Source organism: Botrytis cinerea, chromosome 16 (assembly GCF_000143535.2).
Source record: "Botrytis cinerea B05.10 chromosome 16, complete sequence".
Lineage (NCBI taxonomy): Eukaryota > Fungi > Ascomycota > Leotiomycetes > Helotiales > Sclerotiniaceae > Botrytis > Botrytis cinerea.
Window position 1 is genome coordinate 827,201 of NC_037325.1, and position 25,764 is coordinate 852,964.

At 44.0% G+C, this 25,764-nt stretch overlaps 9 protein-coding genes across 15 annotated transcripts, besides 1 other annotated feature; 4 read left to right on the forward strand and 5 right to left on the reverse strand.

Annotated features, from left to right (window-relative positions):
• Positions 1-6: 6 nt before the first annotated feature.
• On the forward strand, positions 7-1,294 carry BCIN_16g02080 (hypothetical protein). Of its 2 annotated transcripts, XM_024697955.1 has the most exons (2): positions 7-321; positions 411-1,294. In XM_024697955.1, the coding sequence occupies exon 2, from the start codon at positions 562-564 to the stop codon at positions 895-897; it is 336 nt and encodes a 111-aa protein (XP_024553773.1). In that variant the 5' UTR covers positions 7-321; positions 411-561; the 3' UTR covers positions 898-1,294. The 2 variants fall into 2 exon arrangements, with proteins under 2 accessions (XP_024553773.1, XP_024553772.1); XM_024697956.1 differs by having other exon boundaries at positions 7-1,294.
• Positions 1,295-2,388: 1,094 nt separating this feature from the next.
• Bcltf2 lies at positions 2,389-5,508 on the forward strand. Of its 2 annotated transcripts, XM_024697957.1 has the most exons (5): positions 2,389-3,688; positions 3,785-3,919; positions 3,983-4,036; positions 4,097-4,270; positions 4,355-5,508. In XM_024697957.1, exons 1-5 carry the CDS (start codon positions 3,056-3,058, stop codon positions 4,850-4,852), a joined length of 1,494 nt encoding a protein of 497 aa, XP_024553774.1. In that variant the 5' UTR covers positions 2,389-3,055; the 3' UTR covers positions 4,853-5,508. The 2 variants fall into 2 exon arrangements, with proteins under 2 accessions (XP_024553774.1, XP_001553358.2); XM_001553308.2 differs by having other exon boundaries at positions 2,389-3,919.
• A 2,227-nt stretch (positions 5,509-7,735) lies between these two features.
• Bcurm1 lies at positions 7,736-8,891 on the reverse strand. The gene is made up of 3 exons (XM_001553307.2): positions 8,787-8,891; positions 8,562-8,726; positions 7,736-8,225 (listed from the first exon to the last, which is right to left on the reverse strand). The coding sequence occupies exons 1-3, from the start codon at positions 8,822-8,824 to the stop codon at positions 8,108-8,110; spliced, it is 321 nt and encodes a 106-aa protein (XP_001553357.1). The 5' UTR covers positions 8,825-8,891; the 3' UTR covers positions 7,736-8,107.
• A 324-nt stretch (positions 8,892-9,215) lies between these two features.
• Positions 9,216-12,037, forward strand: Bcelp2. The gene is made up of 3 exons (XM_001553306.2): positions 9,216-9,474; positions 9,569-11,772; positions 11,875-12,037. Exons 1-3 carry the CDS (start codon positions 9,346-9,348, stop codon positions 12,014-12,016), a joined length of 2,475 nt encoding a protein of 824 aa, XP_001553356.1. The 5' UTR covers positions 9,216-9,345; the 3' UTR covers positions 12,017-12,037.
• Bccaf16 lies at positions 11,980-13,487 on the reverse strand. The gene is made up of 2 exons (XM_001553305.2): positions 13,171-13,487; positions 11,980-13,041 (listed from the first exon to the last, which is right to left on the reverse strand). Exons 1-2 carry the CDS (start codon positions 13,299-13,301, stop codon positions 12,324-12,326), a joined length of 849 nt encoding a protein of 282 aa, XP_001553355.1. The 5' UTR covers positions 13,302-13,487; the 3' UTR covers positions 11,980-12,323.
• Positions 13,488-13,666: 179 nt separating this feature from the next.
• On the reverse strand, positions 13,667-16,040 carry BCIN_16g02130 (hypothetical protein). The gene is made up of 5 exons (XM_024697958.1): positions 15,752-16,040; positions 15,566-15,697; positions 15,406-15,515; positions 14,718-15,343; positions 13,667-14,660 (listed from the first exon to the last, which is right to left on the reverse strand). The coding sequence occupies exons 1-5, from the start codon at positions 15,934-15,936 to the stop codon at positions 13,869-13,871; spliced, it is 1,845 nt and encodes a 614-aa protein (XP_024553775.1). The 5' UTR covers positions 15,937-16,040; the 3' UTR covers positions 13,667-13,868.
• A 504-nt stretch (positions 16,041-16,544) lies between these two features.
• On the reverse strand, positions 16,545-18,781 carry BCIN_16g02140 (hypothetical protein). Of its 4 annotated transcripts, XM_024697960.1 has the most exons (3): positions 18,202-18,781; positions 17,089-18,129; positions 16,545-16,970 (listed from the first exon to the last, which is right to left on the reverse strand). In XM_024697960.1, exons 1-2 carry the CDS (start codon positions 18,462-18,464, stop codon positions 17,145-17,147), a joined length of 1,248 nt encoding a protein of 415 aa, XP_024553776.1. In that variant the 5' UTR covers positions 18,465-18,781; the 3' UTR covers positions 16,545-16,970; positions 17,089-17,144. The 4 variants fall into 4 exon arrangements, with proteins under 4 accessions (XP_024553776.1, XP_024553779.1, XP_024553778.1 ...); XM_024697962.1 differs by having other exon boundaries at positions 16,545-18,129; XM_024697961.1 differs by having other exon boundaries at positions 17,089-18,781.
• Positions 18,782-22,125: 3,344 nt separating this feature from the next.
• BCIN_16g02150 (hypothetical protein) lies at positions 22,126-23,353 on the forward strand. Its single transcript, XM_001553302.2, has 2 exons — positions 22,126-22,290; positions 22,351-23,353. Exons 1-2 carry the CDS (start codon positions 22,243-22,245, stop codon positions 22,891-22,893), a joined length of 591 nt encoding a protein of 196 aa, XP_001553352.1. The 5' UTR covers positions 22,126-22,242; the 3' UTR covers positions 22,894-23,353.
• Positions 22,243-22,296: a sequence feature (Short protein (BCIN_16g02150, ATZ58433.1) was converted to a misc_feature.).
• A 142-nt stretch (positions 23,354-23,495) lies between the features above and the next one.
• On the reverse strand, positions 23,496-24,951 carry BCIN_16g02160 (hypothetical protein). Of its 2 annotated transcripts, XM_024697963.1 has the most exons (4): positions 24,232-24,951; positions 24,030-24,119; positions 23,807-23,922; positions 23,496-23,751 (listed from the first exon to the last, which is right to left on the reverse strand). In XM_024697963.1, the coding sequence occupies exons 1-4, from the start codon at positions 24,671-24,673 to the stop codon at positions 23,659-23,661; spliced, it is 741 nt and encodes a 246-aa protein (XP_024553781.1). In that variant the 5' UTR covers positions 24,674-24,951; the 3' UTR covers positions 23,496-23,658. The 2 variants fall into 2 exon arrangements, with proteins under 2 accessions (XP_024553781.1, XP_024553780.1); XM_024697964.1 differs by having other exon boundaries at positions 24,030-24,951.
• Between the last annotated feature and the right edge of the window lie 813 nt (positions 24,952-25,764).

Sequence of the window (25,764 nt, forward strand, 5' to 3'; positions counted from 1 at the left end):
TGCTTTGACAAGACTACCTTATTAAAATCATCTTACTACCTTACTCTACCTGTTACCTATCAAAATGAATCAATTCCTGTGAGCTTCTCCTTCTTCTCTTTCTCCCTCTCATGCCCCTTCTCCTTCTCCTCCTCCCTCTCCTCCTCCCTCTCCCTCTCCCTCTCCCTGTCCCTCTCGTCATACATTCGTCGGCGGGGTAGATAATTCCATCATCCTGCGAGTAGCTACCTCATGTCTATAATTAATTCAATCGATTTTGGAGACATCTTGGCTTCCTTGCTAAAAGGTGTCTTGTCTGTCTGTCTGTTTGTCTCTGCCCAGGTAGGTACTATCAAATACCTTCCTGCCTTCCCTCCCGCAATATTGACCTCATCGATCAATTGAAATCAAAGAACTAACCATCCTGCTAGATACGCATGCCAATATCTCGCATCTCGATCTCTCGACAAACGTATGAAACGATCCTCGTGCAATTACAAAGGGAATATGCAGCCAGCCGTTTGTGAGACTTGACTAGGAAGAATACCCACAAACACGACAGGGTCATAAACAAGGAATTATATGCGACAACCGCATTCGATACACAGGATATACAAGATATACAGTAGAATACTCAAATGCAGATTTTATCAAGTGAACGAGTCTCGAGCAGGTGATGCCAAAATGCACCTGGGCCCGACATCCACTTGTAGATCCCACCCACTTAATGTATTGCCATGCAATTTGATTCCATCTTCTTCACACGCAGCCGGTTCGCGACTTCACGTTATCTTATCGAAAAATGAGAATGCAGGCGCTCCACTTACGCATCGACATACTTGCGACTTCCCAACATCGATATTGACGAAAAGGTCTGGAGATGCCGACCCATTATTCTCGCAAGACTGGACTTATTGAGTTGAGTCCACGGGGATCTACCACCAACCAAAGTGTCGGGTCTCCAGTAAAGCAAGGGGGTAGAGGGTAAGCATTATCATGGGTCAATTGGATGGGTGACATCGCGAGAACGTCACTTGCAGTAGATTTGTGATGGCATAGATTTCGAGCCCCAGGCGTGGAGATTCCTGGTGAGATCCGTCCTAGCATTCCCCACAACTAATCTCATACGAAGTTTGCATGGTTGGCGTCTCACGAATCTATCTATCATCATCCCCCAAATCTACGATGAGGTCAATGCACACAGTCACGACGGAGTGAGATGTGTGGCACATACATGCAACTAGCTGCATGCCACAACATCTCAGATTTTGCGTTTTGAGTTTGGGAGTTTTACAAATTTACGCGTTATGATCCAGATAATCTTTTCTCTCGCCACAAGCTGTGGCAATCAGCAGTCAGCATCGCGATGCTCGTTCTTCTTCAATTTGCAATTCCCCTAAAATCGAAATGCTTGTCTACCAAAGTCGCCCTTGTTTTGTCGCTATTTTGGTTCAAAAACAGTGCCATGCGTGGTTGTCAGGGTATAGAGCCAACCATTGGTGAGATTTTCCAAGGCTTCAGCCCTCGACAAGGGTTGATCAAATGCAATTATCCGGGACATAAGTCAGACTGACACGGCCATATCCGTACAGTACCATTTCCACGGGATCAAGCCGTCCGCACCCCCGGCTTAGTATTGCATCTGGTATTGGCTCCTCATTCTCCTCCCATGGCACATCACGACTCTTTACTCTAACCCAGCGAAAACAATTTACCGTCCAGATGGGCGCATGTTGTGTGCAGTTTGTTCAACCACATAGGGCTGTTCAGACTTGAATATAATGCCCCTCTTCTCAGTGAATTCCTGAAACCAGCAATTGACTTGAAGCCTCGAACGTTTGCTAAAGTTTGCTCCACTAAGCCCAAATAACTCATCACATGTGCATGGATCCAACAGCACTCCGCGGCCAGCTTTCCGAGCCCCGCCAATTCATCACAGCTTTCTATCACATTGGATATGGTATTTGCATATACAAACACTCCTTTCATTGTTAAGACCGCGTAGTGCGCTGGAAAAGATTTTACCTGACCGGGGAATAAGTTATTCTATGCATACCGATCCGATAATATCAGCCGATCGGGCTCTAGTCTGATGCTAAGATTTAACTTAGAACTAGCTATTGTAGTAATGGCGTTCGACATAATCCATACCTCAGAATGTCGCCGACAGATTTCGATTCAAGCCACTTTAAGCAAGGTCGAAATCACCACTCCCCCATGAGATCTCTAGAACTTATCCTTCCCGCCTCCACTATGGATTTAATCCCAGTGCTTATATCTTCTTTTATCATGGCTCATGGTAGATCTTGCTTGGTGCCTCGCAAGATCCATGACCCATGAGGACTTTGACCTCTTTCGAAAGATGGTAGCATATCCCTTTCATCAAAAGCCTCAGCGCCACACACTGCAGGTTCACAAGGTAGCCAATGCTGCCTCGAATTCTGACGTGCTGGCATGATGTTAGCGTCTTTCTGGATCACAACCATGTTAGTTTCCGATTGGCCATCACTCTGGTTACAGTGTCTTCGAAATTGCAGCCTTGGTCAGGTTATCTCATAGATCCCTGCCGGTAGCGAATCTATCAATCACCCTTTTAGGATATCGTTTGTATGGGAAATATTTCAGCAGTAAAGCATACTAGTGAATTGCCAGCCTTGTCTGTTTTTGTTTCACTATCACTGCCTCCCCGGTCAAGGCACTCGATTGGAATAGTTCGAATCGCTCTGCATAACCCTGCCTACCGGCACTCTTACCAGTAGTGGGGAACAAGTCTATATGAATCAATCTCCTTCCATTGCTTTAAAGGCCGGAAAAGACTTGTCCAGATCTCACAGAACGCATTCATTTCCAAGGTGTGACGCATATACAAATACTGAGCATATTTCCTTCTTCAATACATACACTTTCTCAATAACTTCAACCTCTTTGATTATCTTCAGTTCATATCTGTTCTATAGTCACGTCTTTCTCCAAGCCTTTGTATCAACTTGACAAAGTCTTACCTTCCAATCAACCTTTACATTATCAGCAACAAAAAGTCTTGCCTCAAGCAAGACAACTCGAAAACCTGGCGATAATGTCACACACATCAGGCAATGCCTGGCGCTGGAGTGAGGATTCTCACATTCCATTTTGTTATATGGATACAGCCGGCATGGTCCAGTCTATGAATCCCCAAACAACAACTTCAGCAGGCTTAGGGAGAGCAACCGTTGCTGCTCCCATTATGCCAATAAGTTCTTACGGCAGCAGCACCTTCAACATGACCAGTGGCCATCAACAGATTCCACAGAACTCATATGGTTTCACATCTTACAATGATGGTAGCTTAACCACCATCATCCCAAGCTACGGAGCCAATTACATTCAGCCACGACCTCTTCCTGGCATGATGCAATCTTTTGCTCCTACTCCAAAACAGGCACCTTTCAACGGAAGCAGCCGACAAGAATTCGTGGGAAGCTCGCATCAAAATCAAAGTCCTCAAATCAAACCTGAACCTTCATGGACAACATCTGCAGGTCACAAGACACCTCCCAAAACTCAATCAACCCCACCACCTAGCAAAGACATAAGCCCTCTTCCTTTGACTGGATCTGATGAGGCACACATTGGAAGCACCGCGATTGACCGACTTATGAAGGTCATTCAAACCAAAGCACAAACATTGCAAACGCAATTACCACCTATTCCTCAGATTACACCTGTGGTAGGTGCACCCCACACCCTCTCTCGACAGGATTCAATGTATCGAAGATTTTATGGATATGAAAAAGAAGAAAAGCAAATGCTCACATCTGGTAAGGCTCCGAGTGAACCAGGACACTCTAAGAGAAAAGAGAAGAAATATCGATGTACCTTCGAGAATTGTCCATCAAGCTTCCCACAGAAGACACACTTGCAAATTCATCTTCGAAAACATACCGGTGCAAAACCTTATGTAAGTAGTCAGAATCTATAAACTCTCTTTGATATGTAGCCCAAACTAATAGCATGTGTTCAGACATGTAGCTGGAAATCTTGCGGTCGGCAATTCTCTCAACACGGCAACCTAAAGGTAAGAGTTCTCTTTTGCTTCTCGTCTGTCAAATTTCATGCTAACCAAGAATCTCCTCAGACGCATATGAATCGTCACAGTGGCGAACGACGCTTTCCCTGCGAAATATGTGGCAAACGTTTCGGCCAACCAAGCAATCTTAGTGCTCATAGAATCGTTCACACTGGCGAAAAGCCCTTTACATGCAAACTCGACGGATGCGAGAAGCGTTTCACACAACTCGGTAACCTCAAAGTACGCCAACTCTTTAACTTTTCATTTTTACTTTCCCATTCATCATTTTACTCATAGAATAAACTCTAACATTTCTCAACTCAGTCTCACCACAACAACTTTCACCAGCAAACGATTGAAAATCTCATGTTGAAACTTGAGAGCGGCGAAATCGACTTGGAGGCCAACAAAGAATTCTGGTCCTACTTCTTCACTCTCTACAAAAACAGTAATAAGGGTATCAAAGGACGAGGCAAAGATAGAAACATCAGTCCCCGAAGTCGATTATCCAAGAGCGGCCATGCAAGTACTGGTACAGATGCTAGTCGTTATATCTCGTCTAATATGCGGAGTTGTCATGGACTTATGGGTGTGGATGCAACCTCACCTTTCAGTAGCGATGTAACGATGTACGATTCCGATGCGAGTCTGAGGAGTCATACGAGTGGAAGCATTAGTGCACATAGCAGTTTCGGTTCGGTCTCCAGCGATGGAACATCATCTTCCTGCTCGAGTTTCTCAGATGAGATTACAGGGGATTATAAGGATCATCGTGGTGGAAACTCAAGAGGCGGATTAGCTTTTGGAGAGAGGCTGTACTAAACTTCTGCCATCAGCTCAAGACAAAAAAATTGAGGAACTGGTGATGGGAGGACGAACACATAACAAACGTACAAAGTTACGAGAAATGCAAGTTACGAACGAGCAGACAAACGAAAAGACAAAGATGGACGAATGGTAAAAAATTATCTTTATCACCATGATCCAATCATTATTATCAAACGACCACGCACACGACCATCTACAAAAAAGCGTTGTATTTTTTACGGCACCAGACCGAGTATCTACCTATCACTTCTTTTCCAGAAGTAGTTTATCAGGACATTTTTCTTTCTTAATTTTTTTATATCTTTCATTATCACATTCATTTCATTTATTTCTTTTTCGTCTTTTTTTTTTTTCTTTCCGGGTGGTACAGTCAATACAAAAATCTTACAAACTGCGGATATCATGTATTTCTTAGGAACGGCAAGGATCTTTGTATTTTGGGCAGGCAATAGTGGAACGGAGAGATATTAGTAGATGTATGAGAACGGATTGGGAATGGGAATGGGGCAAAGGGATGGAGTATATTTTGTATGGATAGGTTGAGGAATTGATGGGGAGGGGAATAAGTGGAGAGAAAGTGCGAAAGAGGAGGTAACATATTGAGTATCATTATCACAGTAGTTGATAATCAGATAGTCAAGTGAATTAGATTTATTAACGAATAATATGACCGCATTCTTATCAATTCAGCTTGATCCATTTCAAGTTGCCCAATATTCTCATGATACAGTGGTGATAGCAATGCGCTATTCTAAACACTGCTGTGGAGTAATCTTATGTTTTACAACTACTGAAGAACTAGGGCCCAAGATATGGATCTCAAAACACAAAGGATATCGCTATTGAATCTTCTCCAGACCCTCAAATAAATTACACGTAGTGACCACTGACCGAATGTCATGAGGCTGCAAGTATTGACATCTCATCCATCCCTTACCTTAAACGGTCAGCCTCCTAGCTTCGCCTCGAATCATTCCATCTGAATTATCAACCAACCGACTATTGAAGCCCGACGCGAGGGATAGGGAGAATTTGTTAGAGAGCTATCTGCTGCTTCCGATTCCTTCCTCCTTTTCGATGTGAACTAACACACCGAAAACCTGCAGTGAGAAATCTCTACCATGAATGTATGTATGTGTACAGATTACAGCGCAAACAGCACGTGAAATAATGGATGAATTGTTCTACACGGTATTGAGGCATATTGTCTTCAACCACGGTATTTGCCTCGCTTTCGCATTGATCTTCACACCGAGTACCTACTTATCTGCAAGCAAGCAAGCAAGCTCAGCAAGCTCTGCTCTGCACTGACGAAATCTCTGATGTTGCACTGCTTCTACATACATTAATACATACATACACATCTACATACATACAGACAGACATACGTACATGGTACATAGCACGTACCTGGGAGAACAGGTAGGGTATGATATGTAGGATCGATGCGGTTATGCATGCATACTCGAGCATTCACCGCCTCACCCCAGGGTGCATTCTGTTACATACACACAACATACAATGCTGGGAATCGCGATATCATTTCGTCACTTCGACAAACGAATCGTGGTCAATCTGGCATGCGTCAAAAAAGAGCATACGACTGACTCAGCCATTTCCCCAACGTAGAATTAGCATGCTTCCATGTCTTTCTTCGTTTGAAGTAACGTTCCGTTGGTGCCGTTGTAGGTATATTGAACAAGCGTCGCATCACGCTAAACCCTTTTCAATTAAGCTTATCTCCTATTTCTTATCACCGGACGAGAGAATGGGTTGAAAGATTGACTACTCCGTACTTCGTACTGTGAGCCTTCTTCGAGTGTTTGATCCACTTTGACAATCCTTGGATGAGATGATACCAACTCTACTCCGTGCAGAAACCTCTACCCTCCTTTGGGGAAAGGGTGGGGACCAGGTTGTTGAGCTTCTGACGGGCCTCCATTCCCTCTTTCATCTCCATCTGCATCTCGCACAGATCTTATGATCTCATCTCGTTACAAACGAAAACGCGGGAAACCCATCCCAGCATGTCTAATAAATTTAGCAAACCCGGCAACTAGTAGTAGTCAGTATACTGGCAGCTAGCAGCGGGAGAGGATCTAGATCTCCCGCGTCCCCCCCCTTTGGTCGCACTTGTCTTTCACTTTGCTTTCGATTCTTCCGAGATCTGAATTGGAACTAGTGTGCAGGTCTGGATTTGTTTGGCATGAGTATGGCAACGATTGGTATGCGCAAGGGAGAATTCTGAACCAGACATTTCCCTTAGGCTCGTCTAATTTAGGAAATAATCGGTCATTTTGGGCATAAGTGCTGACGAGTTTGGTCCATTCACACCCAGTGTGGGGATTTGTCAATTCTGACTCTGTTTTCCCGTTTCCTGTCGGTCTCTGTGTGTGTCTGTGTACAACAGGACAAGGGCTTTCTCGATTCGCAATGCGATTCATCGTCCATGTCATGGATTCCTCAATCTTCACGGCTTGTCCTATCGAGCGGCTCGATGGGACGGTACATGTGTGGCACAGACTGGAAGATTCTCTAGTAACTAGTTTTTTGGTAAATACTACCCGGATCTATATGGTCCCATCTCTATGGATGGACGGGCGGAAAGAGCCTGTGAAGAGCCGGATTTTAGTTTAGGGATAATAAATAGGTAATTTTAACATCATGTCATGTCCTGTCTCTGCAAACACTTGCGAATAAAAATATGTCATATCAGAATTAGTTATAGTTATATCTCTGGGCTGAATATTGAACACTTCATTTTATGTTGGAATGGGATCGTCAAGAGAAAGGGGGTTGGGCGCGCGAAGCTTGTTTGTCAATTGCGCGATAACTTAACCCATGACGCAGATCAGAAATTCCAGTACATCACGTGAATGGAAATGGACGGCATCATTTGCATTAGAATTATCTTGGAATGTATTTAGAATGAATGTGTAATGATTGTATGACGGCCCGATGATCAAACTTCGCTGAGCCGAGACAAGGCGAAATCTCTCGTCATCGGAATCTCGGATCATCAGCTGTCTGATATATGATACATCGGTCGCTCCTCATAATCATATCCTATCATATAACCAGGATAAAGAAAATTCCTGACTCAAGTATCTCGCCTTAGTGAAATAAGGGGGTCCTTCGAGTATCCAATAAATTTCCCAGACCATCTAAACAAATGATATATTGTATGTAGCTTGTAAATAAACTCAGCTGCAACCTCACCGCGACCCCACTATCCGGTATCCATCAGATTCAGCCCCCGTGGAGCGTCGACACGAATAATATGTTATCATTAGATTGCAATTCGTATGAAGCTTCACCCTCTAATTCCCAGTCCGCGTCGTTAATGAGGACCAGGATGCCTGGACGCCTAGGGACGTGAAATGCGTGGTTAGTACGGCATTTTAGTATGTTCTGGTGCATACGGGGAAGAGACTTGGTACCGGGGAAGAGGCTTGGTACCGGGGATAGTTTTGAAACGGTGAAAGCTCAAAAGAAAGTGGAGGAAAGGTGCAGGTAATGGAAATTCAGACGAACATTAGGGGCATGGCATCGCATAGTATCGACACCCAAACAGACGAAAGAAATCCAAAAATAATTTTATCGAAACCAACCCTTGGTTGCACACTAGTGTCCGTCCTTCCTGTCCTCCCTCCCATGCCTTGCAAGACATTGAGGAAATTGGAATAATAAACTCGCGACTCACACGTGATCATCCAGAACAAACATGTCTTTTCTGCTATCTTGCATGATTTCGTCGCACAGATAATTTACCAACCAGCCGACTGTAACAGGAGCGCCCTTGGAATCTGTTTTGGGGACTGAGAGTTTGTGGGATCGTTGATCGGAAAATAACATCTCGAGACCGCCACTGTTGGAGTGTCAGCCGGGTGTGTTTTAGAGAGTTTTGGGGGAGATATAAGAGGCGTACGTGAATTCTACGACGATAGAGAGGGTATCTGTCGCCATTTTGACGGTATGTTGTGGACTTTGGGATTTTTGGAGGTTTTGATATACTGAGGTTGTGGTTTGCGCCGGGGAAATTTTGGAAACGGCAGAAATGTGACGCTTCACAGCCTCGCTTATTTTGGACTTGTAACTTCGGACAACAACGTTTATTCTTTGTGGAAAATCAACTTTATGGAGAAAAGAATTATAGAACGATTGAATGCTCCGCTGTACTTGATGTGTAAAATTAACTGTAAATCTCACGTTTCTTTTCATACCAAGACCAAAGAGTTTTGGCGAGAATTGGATTTTTGACCAATTTTCAAAAGGCATTGTGGTGATGTGACTCCAACCCAAAGTTCTCGTAAAAATGGGTGAAAACAATTTTCACGACATCAACAAAATATCTCCAGAACAGCAATATTGAACCCACCACGAATTCACGACTTTGTATGAGATTGACGTGGGATCTGGATATGATTCACACGATTTCACGATAAACATTGTTATCTTTCGTGAATGCTTGATGAAACAATATAAATATGATGGATAAAATTACTCCAGAATATCTTGCGGCAGGTGCCAATAGACACCCTGCTGCTGCCGATTGGGATGAGTCTGGACTTTTGGCCTATGGAACAGATAGAAATATCGCATTATGGTATCCCGGAGTAAGTTTTGGACTGTCTCTGATGAAGCTCCCGGTCATGGAGATTTATGACAGGTCGATAATGCCCACCAAGATAAAATACTGATGATGTCTAGAATGAAACTTCCAGAGGCGTTTTCGAACTTCTGAGTGGCCACACGGATACTGTAAATGTGGTGAAATTCATCCCTAAATCACATGGTCTCATACTCAGTGGATCGGTTGATAAGACGGTCCGGATTTGGAAACGGGATGAAGTGTCAAAGACGTATACTTGCATGCAAACTATTACCGATCATCAGAGCACAATCAATTGCATAGCTGTTACGGAAGGATCCAAAATCTTTGCTACCGGATCAGCAGATGCTATTGTCAATGTTTGGAAACTGGATGTCAATAATGTTGCAAGTTTGCAGCAGTCTATCACGATTACTCCCCGATTATTCCCATTGGCATTGGCTTTGAGTCCTTTGACTGGAGCTTCAGATTCCTTGGTTCTTGCAGTTGCGGGTACCAAGGATATCATCCAGCTCCATGTGCTTGATGCGCAGGCGGGATCAGAATTCAAATACAAAGCTACACTATCTGGACATGAAGGATGGATTAGATCGTTAGAATTCACCCAAGAAAGTGATAGTCCAACAAGTGATTTACTCCTCTCATCAGCTAGTCAGGATAAATACATCCGACTTTGGAGAATCCACCAAGGCAAAGAGTTGCCAGCCGCAGCCACAGCAGCCGATCCAACATTCGGTGCATTCATGCCTGGAAAATCTCTATCCAACAAGGCTCATCGTTTCCAAGCCCAAGAACTAGATTTCTCAGCTACATTCGAAGCTTTGCTGCTCGGACACGAAGACTGGATCTACAGTACACGCTGGCTTTCTCCATCTTTGACCTCGAACAAAAAACCCCAACTCCTGTCCGCATCAGCAGACAATTCTCTCGCCATCTGGGAACCCGACACCCACACCGGCGTCTGGGTAACCATCGCACGACTTGGCGAGATCAGCGCTGAAAAAGGTTCTACCACCGCCACCGGTAGCACCGGCGGTTTCTGGACCGGTCTCTGGTCTCCCACCGGAAGCACCGTCGTTTCTCTCGGTCGAACGGGCAGTTGGCGTCTATGGAACCACGATACATCTTCCGATCGCTGGGCCCAAAATACAGCTATCACAGGCCATGTGAAACCCGTCATGGGAATCGCATGGTCGAAAGATGGAAGCTATTTGCTCTCGACTAGCACAGATCAAACTACTCGGCTACATGCCCAGTGGAAGAGAGATGCAGTGAGTAGCTGGCATGAGATGGCCAGACCGCAGATTCACGGGTATGATTTGAATTGTATCGACTCTCTCGGGGCCTCTCAATTTGTATCCGGCGCCGATGAGAAATTACTTCGTGTGTTCAATGAACCAAGAGCCGTTGCCACACTCCTCCACAAACTCTGCGGAATCGGCAATGAGAATGCAGCCAACATGCCCGACGCAGCCAACATGCCTGTGCTAGGCCTCTCCAACAAAGCCATCGAAGCCATCGCCGACGACCAAATCATCTCGCAGCCCGACGACCGCGACCGCGACGCCATAGACCCCGCATCCATCGTGCACAAATCCACCCTCGACCTCTCCACCCCCCCTCTCGAAGACCATCTCTCCCGCCACACGCTCTGGCCGGAAACCGAAAAACTCTACGGCCACGGCTACGAAATCTCCGCGCTCGCCGCCTCCCACGATGGCTCCATCATCGCCACCGCCTGCAAAGCCAGCTCCATCGACCACGCCGTCATCCGACTCTTCGAAACAAAAGAATGGCACGAACTCAAACCTTCTCTGACCGCACACTCCCTGACCGTCGCGCGTCTTCGCTTTTCTTCCGACGACAAGTATCTCCTGTCCGTCGGACGCGATCGTCAATGGGCGATTTTCCAACGCGACGATACGGATCCCAACAACTACGCTCTGGCGGAAAGTAACCCGAAAGGCCACACGAGGATGATTCTCGATGCGGCGTGGGCGCCTATCTCATCATCATTATCATCATCTTCTTCTTCTTCTTCTCCTGGTACCACATCCCCCGTATTCGCAACCGCAGGACGCGATAAAAGCGTAAAGATCTGGGGACGCGATTCCGAAGGCGGATTTATATGTAAAGCAACCATCACAACCGACGCGCCCGTTACGGCGATTGATTTCTGCGACGAGGTGGTGGGGGAAACTACTGTGTATCTAGCTGTTGGGACTGAAGTTGGGAGATTCAAGATCTATCGGGTGGAGATTGGAGAAGCGATTACTGTTCAGGAGGTGCCGTTGGAGATTAGGTATGTTGTATTTTCTTTTCCCTGTTCATCTACATTTTCATCTTGCCTCAAATTTTTACGCTATTTGTTCTTTTATTTGAATATACTAACTCGGAATCACAGCAATAACTACTACCCCTCCAAAGCCATCACCCAGCTAGCATGGAAACCGTCATCAAAAGAAACATCAGAGAGCAGCACTAAGAGTATGGATCTTGCAATTGCAAGTGAAGATAGTTCTTTGAGGATTTATTCTCTATGTTGAATAATTCTAAGGGGTATCGTATGTTAAAGTACGCCTCCTGTGATGCTTTTGTTGAACGCCAAACTTATGTACCCAAACATAGATACATACAAAGTTAAAGGCGTTAAGGCATTCCCAATAAAATAGAAAGAATGAAAAATAAAAGTATGAAATATGAAACACCCCCTGACCTGCTCTCTAGTTGAAGTTGAGTGCTGTGCCGTTTTGTCCCATGTGTGTATACGCGTTAAAGCGCTCCACCACGTCATCCTCTGTGAAATAAATTCAGCCGTCTCATTATCCTCCTGCTCTCCATCAATCTGCCCATCTAAACCTTCTTCTCACTTCCATATCCACCCACACCTGCCACTAAATAACTAGTTCCCGCGCTCCCCGCATTTTTCCTTGGTCCTCTCTCCTTCAAATCCTCTCCCAACCACTTAAGAACCAATTCTCCCAATCTCGAATTTCCACTACTATCTCCACTCATCTCCTTCTCAAACTTCTCTATGTTACCCCACTCCTTTACTCGTCCAAGACTCATATGCACCAAATCCGTCGGCCATCCCGCCAAATTATCCAAAATGTGTGTCGCATAAACAATGGTGCATTTTCTCTTCTCCGTCTCCTCTCTCAGGAAATCCAAGAATCTCTTTCGACTCAAGAGATCCAAATCCACCGTAATCTCGTCTAACAGCAGGATTCTCCACGGTCTAATAAGTCCCATGGCAAGTTGTACTCTTCTTCTCTCCCCATCAGAAACTTGATGCATGCGCCATTCCAAATCAATATCTAAAACCTGCACAAGCTCATCTCTTCGCTCGGGATAATGGTTTCCGCCCACGGAAGTAAGGAGTTCTCGGACACCGATGTCGGTTCGCACAATAGGGTTGAGTACCCATTCGAGACCGAGATAGGTTACGCCGACGAGAGAATCTTTGAAGGGATCGAGACCGGAGATGGAAATTGTGGAAGTGGGCGCAAGTCGTTTTCCGGAGAGGAGACGCAGGAGTGTGGTTTTACCGGCCCCATTTGCGCCAATTAGTCTGATAGGAAGAAGGTTAGCTATATTCTGTAAAGATGGGGGGTAGATTGAGAGGATTGTGCAGAGAGATTGGGTGAAGGGACATTCATCTGCCGAAAACAGAGCAGAGCAGAAAAAGAAAACAACATACAAAGTCCTCGAGCTAGGTGGCAAACTCAGCGTAATATCCGTAAGCCCCAAAGACGAATCCGGGAATTTATATGTAAGGTTCTTGACTTCAATTGAAGGAGCGGCCGTTTGATCATCTACTGAATTGACCATCTTTGCTTGATTCGTTTCTATCTTGCTGCTGCTTCTTTTCTGGCGGAATTCGATTTTGGCGATCGAGATATTGCGAGAAGAGAGAGAAAGAAAGAAAGAACGAGATTGGCAGAAAACAAAGAAGGAGAAAAAAAAGTACAATGCTAGAGTTTATATATAAATTTATTTGTAATTGTTTGATGAGTCGAAGGGATAGTGGGGTGATGTCCGACATATCTCTTTTTATGGATAGGAATCGATGACGCTATCTTATCTATCATTTGCAATGGCAGGGGCTAAGATGAATGTGATTAGATAAGCAGATTCTGGAATAGCTTCACGTTTTCGTATTCGGGTGGGGATGAGCTTTGTTTAGGGTTTGTTATTGCTTTCACTATTCTCGTCCCATCTCAAACTTTATTTGATACGCATATACATAGTATCAACTCTTAGAAACGTGCATCAAGGTGATGGCAGAAGAAACAGATTTCTATTCATCAACATGAACATGAACACGAGTCGAGTGCTCGACTCAGATATTCCTGCATCCTTTCTCATGATGGCATCCTTGTTTTCATCTTCATTGCTCTATTCTGGCACCTCACTGCCAATATCCGCCCAAAAATCACATCTTGCTCCCCTCCCCCCTTCCCAGTCGTAAGCATCCACGATTGCTAAATCAGCTTCTAAGCCCGACCCTGTACTCTCCGTTATATTAAAACTCAATCCATCTCCCGTCGTCCATGCAATTTCTGTCGGTTGCCCTCCAGTCATATTTAATTTCAACATCTGATATGCGTCATACCCATCAGTTTTCCATTGCGGCCATACACCAGCTCCTGCTGCAGAAATATTGTCTCCCGTCTGCGTTCCATTCCCAAGAGTGATGATAGATGTAACCACATCGCTAGGCAATGTAGGATCATCATAAATGATAAACCTCCCCCATATTTTTTGAACCGCGGCACGGAAACCAGGTGATAGTGTCCCGAAGCCGATGTATTCACGGTTTACGGCATAATATGCATTCAAGTCTCCTCCGTGCTGCGATGGAGGGACACTGAACTCGTACTTCCAGGCTTGGGAGTATGCGGAGGCTAACCAGTAAGAGGGACAGACGAAGGTAGTTTCAGCGTAGAGATTGTTGGCTCGTTGCTGTTGGCCGATGGCGTAGACGGATTGGTTAAGAGCTGTGGGTCCATGATCACCTGCTGATGCGAAAAGAGGGCCTGGGATCGTTGGTGGGATGGAGTAAGTTTTGAGGAGGCGATCGTAAGTTGAATTAGAAATCAGAGGAAAGAGAGAATGAGTGTAAGTGTTGAAAGCGGCGGTCGTGTTGATGTGTTGCGGGACGAATACAGGGCCTTCGTTAGCATTGTTCTGGGGAAGGTTAGCTGCGCATCTTATTCTGAAGATTTAGTTAAAAGGGGTACTCACGCCGGATAACATTCTCACACCATTAACCTCGCCAGCTAATAACTGTTCTGATGGCCTCTTGACTACAAATTCACCATCTGTTACTGGCAAGAAAGCCCATTGTCCGTAATCAACACCTGCAGAGACATATGCACTTGCATTCTGCAACGTAATCGTATCCGCACTGATTAGACAATCAAAAGCACTCCCATTGCCCGTTCCACACCCTACAGCCTCCACGAACTTTCCATAACTCTCCTCTGGTAACAATCCGTCATAATTATACTGCATTGGCAAATACGGACTTGCCACAATCCCATTGTTGAACAAGCTCGTTCCTAAACTCCCACCAAAAGCCATACTTTGTAACATTACCGCGCCGCCTCCTGCTGACTCCCCAGCAATAGTAACACGAGAAGGATCTCCTCCGAATTTAGAAATATGAGATTGAACCCATTGAAGTGAGAAGTTCATATCATAAAGGGCGGCATTTGGGATACCGCCAGAGCTGACAAGTTCTGACGATGAAAGAAATCCAAAGGCTCCAAGGCGGTACTGAATCGCTACTAGAATCAAGGCGTTGGAGTTGGTGTTGGCCAATTCCGAGAAATCATTGTTACCGGAGCCAGTGCCGTAGCCTCCGCCATCTGGAGATAATTAGCTTGGATTGTGGGAAGTGGTAGACATGAACATTGAATCGGAGACTTACGGATCCAAACCATTACTGGGAGATTTGTCGCATTTGGTGAGGCCCACACGCTTAGAAACAAACAATCTTCATTCCCAAGACCTGACCTCGTAAAATTATAATTTGCAGCCCTTGAATTATTAGTATCTTAGAATATCAGGAACACTTGACTGATGCTTACATAGGAGCGTTGGGACTTTGGGGACAGTGAGGAGGGTAGGCGGTTGCCTTTATGGTCGAAGTTCGGTTTACTGCTGGAGATTGTGGTTTTCGCCAACGCAGTGCTCCCGTTGGAGGTGCTGCATATCGAATTCTAACTTTGTAAGTATTCTGCTTTTGGGGACGACGGGATTGTAGAGATACGTGCCCTTTGAAAATATTGAGTTGTGATGTAGCATTGTAATATCCCTGATACACATTGTATCCGAGGTCAACTATTGGAGATGAGGTATTGTTACTTTGACGTTCACTGAACTGCGATTTATTGATCTCCACCGGCGAACATGATATTGTTGCTGCCGAAGATAGCAGAAGAAAATGAGAAAGCAGCATGATCACGAACCAACACCCAATCAAGAATATTTTGATCAAACGGAATGGAAATATCAGAATTATTTTTACACGACCAGAATGAGACTGTTAAGGTATCTTATACCTGCCTGCTTGTTATGTAATAGGATTGAAATCCTCCATACCCGTCTCCCACCACCATTCTTGCATTTATACCAAAATGGCGAGATGCAGCGATAGCAGAGTGCGATATTTCGATTACTACGAATCGGAAACTTTCTGCAGCATGCAAGCTTACGGAAAATGGTTTTTGGTAAATAGCATTTCGGGCTGGTATGTACCGATGTATATCAAGAGCGGCAGAACTACTGCAGGTCTCATAACAATGCGGGGTAGTTGGCGTCTGTCGGAGTGTAAGGTTAATGATCTACACTTGTATTTGTAACCGGTGATGACCTCACAGACGCCATGAGAATCAACCGAATCTTTCGACATAAGCTGACAACATGTACAAGTGATGTGCAGCTCAATATGGACATCTCCATTATTGGACCGCCGCGTATGCCTACTCGTGATGACTGCCATCCCGGCCACTTCACGCAGAGCAATTCAAAGACCAACGATAGAAAGCAAATTGGTCGAGAGAACAATCCAAGATTACGGTCGAAGTAACTATTATTCTCGAGGGAAAAAGAACTTTAGCACGGTGGATAAGTAAGTATTGTGGTTAGCCACATACGCTTATGGTAGCTTAACCCCGTGACCCGCTCGCGTGCAACTCATTCCTATTCCTACTCCTACACGTGCGTGCAACAGAACTAAAGACAATTGCAGACCAAGAAACCCTTAGAGCGCTTTTTTTCTGGTTTCAATCCAAATCTATCTATCCATCAATCAAAGCAAACATCTTCAATCTCCCAATCCAAGATCGACGACATCTCGATGATTCTTGGAAACCTTTGATGGGTTAACCTTCATCTTGTTCCGTCCTTAATACCGAGACGCGTCACTGCCCTCGACGTCTTTCAGAAGATCTTACCGCCGGTTCCGAAAATGGGTCAGATTGCTCAAGGAAACTACAAAATATGTCAGTTGCTGACAATGCACTCTTTGACACTCGTATTGCTATGGCTCGAAGTCGGAACATCCGGTGCACTAGTGGGTGGTCCAGAATGTGGGTCGCAGAAACCTTACTTCAAACGAGGGGAGGTAATTCAAAAGATTTTCTCTTTCTCAAAAATGTGATGCATTTACCATCCAAGTCGATTTTGCCCAAATCTGGTGGCTAAGGGATAGAACAGAGATGATGGAAACACATCAACATTTAGCATTCCAACCCCTCTCTCCACCAAAACTCCCCAAATATATTCCCTGAAAATTGCCGGCAGGGCTGGAGTGTCCCAATATCTAGCTTTGAGACCCTTTGCGTTTGCTAAGGCGACTTGAGTCTTGATTTGATTCAGTTGCGATGAGCTGAATTTCCAGAACCAGATTTTGCCCAAGGTACTCATGGAAACGCTTGCATAGTACGAATTCGATTCATCGTATTTGGAGTTTGCGATATCCTCGAGAGGGGCATCATAGAATATATCGCGATAGGTGGTGTTCGAAATCAAAAGATCAAATGGGGCTTTCCCGGTAGCGACGACAATTATTGGACGCCAGTTAATTTTGTCGGTCGAGTTGCTCCAATTGGTGAGCCAACCTTTTGAACGAAGAGCTTCGAGTTCCTGATCCACCCAAGGCCACAGGTCAGACCCGCTTGATTTGAAATCTAACAGCAAAGTCAAGGTGGTATTAGGACTCGACTGGAATACGCCATTAGAATTGCTGGATCTTCCATCTGACTCGGCGGAATTATTGTTTTGATACTCAAGGATTGTGATGAGGGGCTTGATGTATAAATCCTGGAGTGTGCGATCATCTCTGAGTGATTTAAGAGAATGGCCAACTAACAAGTCATCGCTACCATCTTTTTTGTTCAGCCATATATCGGCTTCTACCCCTGTACAGCCAGCAGCGAGAGCCTCGAAAAGAGGAACGGGTCTCCAGTAATCATTGTGAGAATGGCATGACAGCGGTATAATATCCTTTGTGAAGTTTGACATCCAAGGTGCAAGGAGAGTGGATGAATCGCTAGGACCTTTCCACTGCCCAACTACATGATTTATTCCGCTCGATGGCATGTGAGGTGGGTGGCGGCGGGGAAGGGTCATGAGTAATGTAAGCCAAAGCCTAAGGTCTTGCTTGTTAGTTCGAACATTTACAATAGTTACAACCACAAACAAGATGGATGAAAGTACTGACAGCGCGGCGATACTGCCAAGGACTAATAGACAAAACAATACCCGAATTTTAAGTTTCCTGCGCCATACCTCTTTCGTTGTATTTGAACGTCCATTGGCCGTTATATCGTAAAGAGGTAGGCAACACTGCCTCTTATTGATACTGCCGCCCATATTGCTGAGACTATGCTCAGAATGAGTATAACTTCCGCCGGGTACTCTATTCAATAGTCGGACTGTCGAATTGGTTATTTGGGGTTGCGTATTGCTGGTTAGAATGCCCATTTTGAAGAGCAAGTGTGCTAAAATGCTATCTTTTGAACAACAATAAGAAAGCAATTCCGATAAAACACTGCAAGATATTGTAAGAAGTGTTATGTCTTGAAGCAAATTATGCAAACATTCAGTTCGACCTTCCTTCTTTTAATATTCACTGAGGCTTTGAGATCAAGATACACCGCCGCCTGATCCTTCGCAACAGTTACTATCGTCTTCGTCATACTATATCCATAGTACGTATAGCCTGCTCTCATACCTCACTTCTTTTCAAATGTATGGTACTCGTTGTTATAGGCAGGCACAATAAGTCCTCGAGCTTGTCCGAAATAAGTTACGGAGTGTGGGGTTGTTGATAGCACTCGGTGTTGATGCCGTGTAGAAGACTCCTTAAGTTCCCTTTTATGTCTCTTTACAATGTCACTTGATTGACACCGGACGATTCATCAAGGTTCATGGCTAAGAGGGAGAATAATGCCCCTCCCTCCAACCACTTAGTCATGCCTATCGTTCCACAAGTGATTTGGGCCGAAGGGAATTTACAATGAATTCACTTAGACTGCGCAGTTAAGGTCCGGACAAAATCATTTACAACAACGATAACATTGAGTTTGAAACTTGCTGACTAAAGAGAGTAATAAAGACACTATTTATGTAACAAGAATGCTTACCGACGGATGTTGTGCTACCTGTTTGCATGAGGGAGCCACCTAGTGGTGGCATTTGCGGCGTGAGAAGGAGCTAGTCACTACCGAACACTTATAAAAGAGCCGAGGCGGTACGGCGAGCTAGCATTCTCGTGCAGAAACAACTGTGTGGTGGCTCATATTTACCAAAGGAAGACGTCAGCCTTCTAGCGAATGTTCGGCCGCCAATTAGTCTCCGAATTTACTGTGCCGTTTTCATCGATGCAGTTGAATTGTTTGAGATGGGAGTTTCGCCAAAATTTCTCGTATGTGCAGAGCCAATGGGAACTCCTGCTTACTTTTTAAAGTCGTCTCAAAACGTTGGGATTGTATGGCGCGCATATGGTATAGTTCTAATCAAATTGGCAAGCCACAAGACATATGCTTAATTTTCCTCAATCGCCCCCTTTGCCTTGCAGCTATAGGCTTAGTCAATCTTACATCCATCTCACTGTGATCGTTGATGAAAGTTTATCGAACGATTCCGCCTGGCATATTTACATCGGTTTCTAGTTGTTCAATCATGAGAAACAAGTTAGCAAGGGATGCGTGTCTCAAATTCACTGGCGTTTTAATATGGGATAGTCTATACGAGTCTTAAAACAAATGATCACTAATCAGAATATCAAGTTGAATATCTATATCCCCATCTCAGATGGATAGTGGCCCATTGATCGCTAAAACTACTTTTCTCCGGCGTCATTTCGATTTTTTTTGGGTACGGTCTGTCTCTAGAGCGGACACCTCGTAACCTCAAAATACTTCTCTTTCATCAACACGTAAATGGAGTACCACGGGAATAGGCTGATGAGTGTGAATGGTAGCTGCTTGGTTCTTCGCTACTACATGAGACTTAAGCAATATTGGTGAAATACCACCCTAGATACTTTCCGTGAATGGAGTCATCCGGGAATTCTGCATCAATCCAATGTGATGAGATGTATTCGAGCTACTAGTTTCAAGTTTTAAGACGCGGTATTTTCTTCATGCGTCTAATTTTTTTTTGGAATGCAGATAGTTGCTTGCGCCATTTTCTGTTCGCATTGCTACACTTCGTATAAAGCCCGCCGACACGTCTCCCGTACTGTATAATTTTTTATTAGCGTTATTAATACCCCACTTTTATTTTCTGATTTGTAGTTACCTAAATTCCAGGAATTAAGGGCCCAACTTCGGTAGCCGGCTCGTATTTAGTTTCTATGGCATTGTTATAAAGTGGATCAGGAGTGCTTAAATCCCACCTCTGCGCTATTGTCGGATCATCCCGAGAGGGGGGAAAGTGGGTCAATCCCGCTTCGTTATGTGTATAATGAGCAGTTATGTTTTTGGTATTTCGTTGCCTAGAAAATATATCAAGACCAGTTCTCCTTTTCTATTCTGGGAGTAACATGCATTGGCTGAAGCCTTCCATGACGAATCATTGCAATGAGACGCGTAGACAGACTTAGCATTGGTTCATGATAGCTCGGCCGATATCAGAATCTGGGTACTTTCACCAAGAACCCCCAACTTCCTGCTTTCATAGCTCAATCTTTCCGATCCTCAATGGTTTAACATTCAACTCACATATAATGAGAGGCACTGGCTCTGGTCTCGTAAATCGTTAAATCAGAACTGTCAGATATGTTTAAAGTAACCATCAACAGAGGTTACAGAAGCGCAACATACGGACTCTGCTTCTCTATCCGCACCGATGATGGTAGCAATCCACTCACGATCGACTCCAGAAAAATTCAGGCCTACCAAATTGAATAAAGCAAATATCAATCGTGTGCCCGTGTTAAAATCAAGGATGAGGCATCACGCCATGTCGAATGTATGACATTCCCAGATTTATCTCTTACGAAGAGGGTCGAATCAGTGTGCTTTGTGGTTGAGGTGCATGATGAAGAGTTACGCACATCTGGTTCTCATTATCAATATTTGCAAATGATATTTGTGATAATAACAAATTCCAATGGCTCTATGAAAATTTGCTGCGTTCTGTTCCTACAAAGAAGGACGCGAAACCTGGAAGTTGAGAGGTTGGGGGTGATAAGATTTCTTTCTATGTTCTTCCAGTCAGAGAGTATGTAAGTGACGTATGAAAAGTGTTAAAGATTGGATAGAGGTACTTAGATTATGTGTATGGCATTAGGCTAAATTGTATAAGGGACGGGGAGGGAGATTTCTCTATGGCTAGTTTACCAGGTATTAATGCGGTAGGGATGAGGATTTGATGACAGTCAATTCATGATCAATGATAGGACTTCATTTGATCTGATAGAGTTAACTGTTTAACATTAGATAAAATGTTATGAGATGATTGTATTGTAATACGAATTATTGAAGATATGTTACTTTTTTATTTTTTAGAATTAAGATTAACTCTGTTAATCCGTTGGTTTTATGTATTCCTTTATACTTTTCTATCATTCAATTGTGTTAGCAAATCTTTGGTTATGCATTTTAAATACGATTTGTACTAGAACATAGACTTTATATGAAACTAACAGGTGGTTTTAATAGCCTACAATGAGGTTAATATGGTATGATATAGGATTATTGACACGATGCCTGACATCATAAAAACGTAATTGGCCGGTATGATCTGATAGTATAACATAATCTGGCGGTTATATTACAACCCTATTATGCAGTCCATTACTCTTTACTTATCTGCTGGATATTTCATTCGATAAAATCATGCTGCCGTCGATGCCAATGATTCTTGACATTAAACTATCACGTACCGGACCTTATCATCCTAGATTTAAGCGAAAATGTAGTGCATTCCTTGATTAGCAGATCAAGAAATCTAAAACAAAAAGGTGACATAATCTTTCCTAACGTGAAAGATGTGATTGGTACTAAGTTCTTATGAAATCTGAGGTACGCTATTCGTTTCATGCAACTCACTTCCCTATACCCCTACCAACAATGATGTGATTATGTAAGGTGACGTGACAAAATTAGGCGATACACTTCATGGCATCAGCCATCCTGATCTATCAATGCGATAAATCCACAAAGCCCAGAACTTCATTTTCCAGTATTGAAAATACTAAAGTTGAACACAACTACTCCAGATCTCAAGAAAACCCTCATAAAAACCCATCAAGATGGCTGAAAATATCCTCACCTTTTGCACTGCTGAAATCCCACCTGAAGTATGACTTTTTCGATTCTTTTCAAGCCATCGCTTTTACTATGTACTCAAATCTGCCTAGACAATTTCGCATTTCATCAAACTCTCCCAACACACTCTAGAAAGTTCTAGAATCTGGTCTGTCGTTCGCACACCCACTTCGCACCCCCTCGGCAAACGCACCCGCACCACTATTCTTCCTTTCCAAACCGGTTTCCTGCACGCCTCTCTATCTACACTATCAGACTTTGTGACTTCGGCACCGCAAACCGATGGTTATCATTTCAGTCGCAATACATTTGCGGTGCTAGATGCGCGCAGTGTGGAAGATGAGACGGTGGTGCTGTGGAGTCGACTGGAAAGTATGCCGATGGAGTTAGTGGAGAGAGAGGGATGGGATGAGGAGAAGAAAATGACGGAGTGGAAGGATTATAGGGTGGAGTTTAGAAAGGCGTGCTGGGTGGTGGGGGTTTTGGAAACGAAGCCGGGGTTGTTTGGGGAAATTGTGGAGAAGGGTCAGGGGACTAGTGTGGATGGGGAGGGTGTCCTAAAAGTGGATACCCCAATGAAGGGGGGAGATTGGGAGGATAGAGATGATCGGTCGACGGATGATGAAAGTTTGTGAGAATGGTTGTTTGATGTGTTGTCAGTTTCCTGCCCTGTTTTGATCTTGATCTTAATGCAATGTCGAATTTAGCCACTGTTGATCAAGCCACAGCACGTGACGAATATGACGATTCTTGATTTTGTCTGCTTGTTTCATCTTGTATCCGAGTCATAGGGAAACAGTTATCAATATGCTTGGTGGATAAAACCTCATTCTACAAACTGTGCATCAAGACCAGGACATTGTCGTTTGCTCGCTAACAAAGCTCGGACTGTGGAGTCGTGACTCCTGAGGGAGTTTTTGGTGGCACAAACCGGATATCATCAAGATTGAGGAAAGACTGGTCGTTGAGGGATTCATATTTGATAGTCTTTGAAAACGGCTGTATTATAACTGTATTGCCCCCCTTCGTCAGAAGTCTGAAGCTTGGAATTCACAGGGAAATTGCAAAGAGCTGAACTGAATACTAAAACTTTGACCTCTTCGCTGTGTATCCTTTCTCTTGTGATATTTTGAATATAATGAGCTACTTGAAATTCATGAAATAGAGCCCGAAAAAACAGTTCACTATTTTTCCTTATAAGATTTTGTCGCCCCAGCTGCTACAGAATAATAAATAATGGACAGTGATTGATATCAGATCAAATTCGTTGATCAAACATGAAGTTCTGGAGCTGGTCAGAAACGTGGAACAACACAAGAGGGAGTTGTCACACTTCGACAGTCTCTTGTACCTCTGCTTCCAAGCCCTCGCGTACAATAGTGTTCTTCACGGGTATCTTTTTAAATTCCCGGACCACATGGAGAATACCAGTCATCCTTATGCTCCTCCAACCACTCAGGGAGACCCTGTATCTTATCCGCGTGTTTTTTAAGCTGGAAACATTTAGCTAGTACTTAACAAGTCAAAATGATAAGGAATGATACATACCCACGCAACAGTCTCTTGAACACATTCATACCGGAAGACAGAAGATTGTTGAAGTATATATTCCTTCCTTGTTGCAACATTCTTGTCCACGTTTTCGATGCGACTACATCGATCACCTGTAAAATTGCAACTAAGTCAGCCCTTCCAAATATATTATACGCAGTGGAAAGATTCGGAAGATAAGATTGGGGAGCTGTCCAGCTAGAAAATGGAAAATACGTACGCATCTGGTCCCATGCTTTGTATTCTGGAGAATCAGTTGGGCCTTCTGGAGGTTCGACGTTTGACTCCAACCAATTTTCGCATTCTGCAACTAGTATGGACATTGAAATCAGTTTTAGTTGTACGTTTATATCTTTCGTTTGGTTTGAGAATTTGAGTTCTTCTGCATGGTTTTACGGAAAAAAAATTGAAGTCGCAAATACCCTTTTCATCGGTAATAGGTTTATCCTCTTCAAGCGGCTCGGGATCATTTCCGACGAGTTGAAGCTGCGGGCAGGGATTCGTGCTGCTTGGAGTTGCGCTACAGCTCGTAGTAGATGAAGTTGAAGATGTAGTGCTAGTAGTAGGATCGGAGGAAGACACAGAGCTGAGAATGCTAAAATCTGATGGAAAAGTAGTAGCTGGAGAAACGCTCAAAAAAGTTGAATCCGATTGATATCCGTTCGATAAGATAGAACCCAACTCGGACATTTGCGAAGTAAAAATGCCAGAATGACTCAAAGAGAAAGCAGTGAATGTATGCAGAGCACTACCTGAGGTAGATGAAGTGATTGGAGAAATGACTGATGATATTATACCGCTGGTAGATGTCCTGCTGGAAGAATATGTACCTGATGAGACTCCACTGGAAGCAGTCGTGCTCATAGACGAAACCCCGAAAGACACTGTGCTTGTAAGGTATATAGTAGTGGAGGAACTCTTTGAACTATAAGATGATGTCGGAACAGAAATCAAGGTCGTGACTGATAGTATGGAGCTGGTAGTGCTGGCCTGACCACACACAATAAAGCCCGCAATCAGAAGTTTAGAAACCGAATAATGCATTTTAAACAGACTTTGAAGTGAATTTAACCTTCATTCCTATATGACGAAATGTGACTAGGCAATGCAGTTTATCCTTATACTATTCATTGTCAAACTTCTTTGATATTGCCAAGCACTTAGGCTTTACCTTGCTTCCACCTCTCTCTTCAGTTGAGACATCTACTGAAGTCGAAGACAAATTTTTGTCTCACAATCGCCATTCCCAATGAAGCCCAAGTCCTGGGCCCGCGTGCTTCTTAAGTCAATCCAGCTACATGCACTTACATCTGTCTTTTTCTTTCTAAAGTTTGGCAACATGGAGGGGTCAAACTCACAAATTTCTCGGCTGCATTTCTATTTCTTTTCTTAGGTGGAATGGGCGGACAGGAATCGGGAATGATAGGAGAATTTGGGTCAGTTGGAGGAGTATCTGGATTTGTTGGAGGCGGTCTGTAGTAGACACATCTGGAGCGTAACAGTCTGCACTATTGGCTAATTGTAATGCTTGAATGATTGTGTCATCAAGTGAAAGGTAGTTTGTATGATTGAATACAGACTCCCAGTAGGCCACTTTCAAGCGTTAGCCTATTTATCCAAAAATAGGAAGTGAGAGAGAATTCATGATAACTACTGGCGGCTAGAAGAGCAGCGTCATCACCGTCCTCGTTTCTTGCTGCCAGAGTTAGACATGCGCTTGAATAGTTGGCTGAGGAGCTATCTATGCTCGTCGCAACTGTTGGAGAAGTGGTCCCTATCAATGGAGTTGTAGAAGTAGCTGGCAGATCATTCGATATACTGGAAAGAAAACTCGACCCCGAAGAAACAACTGAAGATGAGATGTGAGCTGTTATACTAGTAATGGATGTGATAATAATAGAGCCACTTTGAGTTTGGGAAAAAATAGCCAAATAAATTGGACATTAAATTACGGA

What these genes read in the sequence shown, in the direction of transcription:
- BCIN_16g02080 (XM_024697956.1), top strand. Translation starts at nt 562, where the DNA reads ATGCGACAACCGCATTCGATACACAGGATATACAAGATATACAGTAGA.
- Bcltf2 (XM_001553308.2), top strand. Translation starts at nt 3,056, where the DNA reads ATGTCACACACATCAGGCAATGCCTGGCGCTGGAGTGAGGATTCTCAC. An exon ending in ATACCGGTGCAAAACCTTAT is followed by an intron (nt 3,920 to 3,982) that starts GTAAGTAGTCAG and finishes GCATGTGTTCAG; the next exon opens with ACATGTAGCTGGAAATCTTG. An exon ending in CTCAACACGGCAACCTAAAG is followed by an intron (nt 4,037 to 4,096) that starts GTAAGAGTTCTC and finishes GAATCTCCTCAG; the next exon opens with ACGCATATGAATCGTCACAG.
- Bcurm1 (XM_001553307.2), bottom strand. Translation starts at nt 8,824, where the DNA reads ATGGCGACAGATACCCTCTCTATCGTCGTAGAATTCAC. An exon ending in TCTATCGTCGTAGAATTCAC is followed by an intron (nt 8,727 to 8,786) that starts GTACGCCTCTTA and finishes ACACTCCAACAG; the next exon opens with TGGCGGTCTCGAGATGTTAT. An exon ending in TTTGTTCTGGATGATCACGT is followed by an intron (nt 8,226 to 8,561) that starts GTGAGTCGCGAG and finishes TCACGTCCCTAG; the next exon opens with GCGTCCAGGCATCCTGGTCC.
- Bcelp2 (XM_001553306.2), top strand. Translation starts at nt 9,346, where the DNA reads ATGATGGATAAAATTACTCCAGAATATCTTGCGGCAGGTGCCAATAGA. An exon ending in TCGCATTATGGTATCCCGGA is followed by an intron (nt 9,475 to 9,568) that starts GTAAGTTTTGGA and finishes GATGATGTCTAG; the next exon opens with AATGAAACTTCCAGAGGCGT. An exon ending in GAGGTGCCGTTGGAGATTAG is followed by an intron (nt 11,773 to 11,874) that starts GTATGTTGTATT and finishes TCGGAATCACAG; the next exon opens with CAATAACTACTACCCCTCCA.
- Bccaf16 (XM_001553305.2), bottom strand. Translation starts at nt 13,301, where the DNA reads ATGGTCAATTCAGTAGATGATCAAACGGCCGCTCCTTCAATTGAAGTC. An exon ending in CCACCTAGCTCGAGGACTTT is followed by an intron (nt 13,042 to 13,170) that starts GTATGTTGTTTT and finishes TCTTCCTATCAG; the next exon opens with ACTAATTGGCGCAAATGGGG.
- BCIN_16g02130 (XM_024697958.1), bottom strand. Translation starts at nt 15,936, where the DNA reads ATGCTGCTTTCTCATTTTCTTCTGCTATCTTCGGCAGCAACAATATCA. An exon ending in CAAAGTCCCAACGCTCCTAT is followed by an intron (nt 15,516 to 15,565) that starts GTAAGCATCAGT and finishes TAATAATTCAAG; the next exon opens with GGCTGCAAATTATAATTTTA. An exon ending in CCCAGTAATGGTTTGGATCC is followed by an intron (nt 15,344 to 15,405) that starts GTAAGTCTCCGA and finishes AATTATCTCCAG; the next exon opens with ATGGCGGAGGCTACGGCACT.
- BCIN_16g02140 (XM_024697961.1), bottom strand. Translation starts at nt 18,464, where the DNA reads ATGGGCATTCTAACCAGCAATACGCAACCCCAAATAACCAATTCGACA.
- BCIN_16g02150 (XM_001553302.2), top strand. Translation starts at nt 22,243, where the DNA reads ATGGCTGAAAATATCCTCACCTTTTGCACTGCTGAAATCCCACCTGAA. An exon ending in CTGCTGAAATCCCACCTGAA is followed by an intron (nt 22,291 to 22,350) that starts GTATGACTTTTT and finishes AAATCTGCCTAG; the next exon opens with ACAATTTCGCATTTCATCAA.
- BCIN_16g02160 (XM_024697964.1), bottom strand. Translation starts at nt 24,853, where the DNA reads ATGCATTATTCGGTTTCTAAACTTCTGATTGCGGGCTTTATTGTGTGT.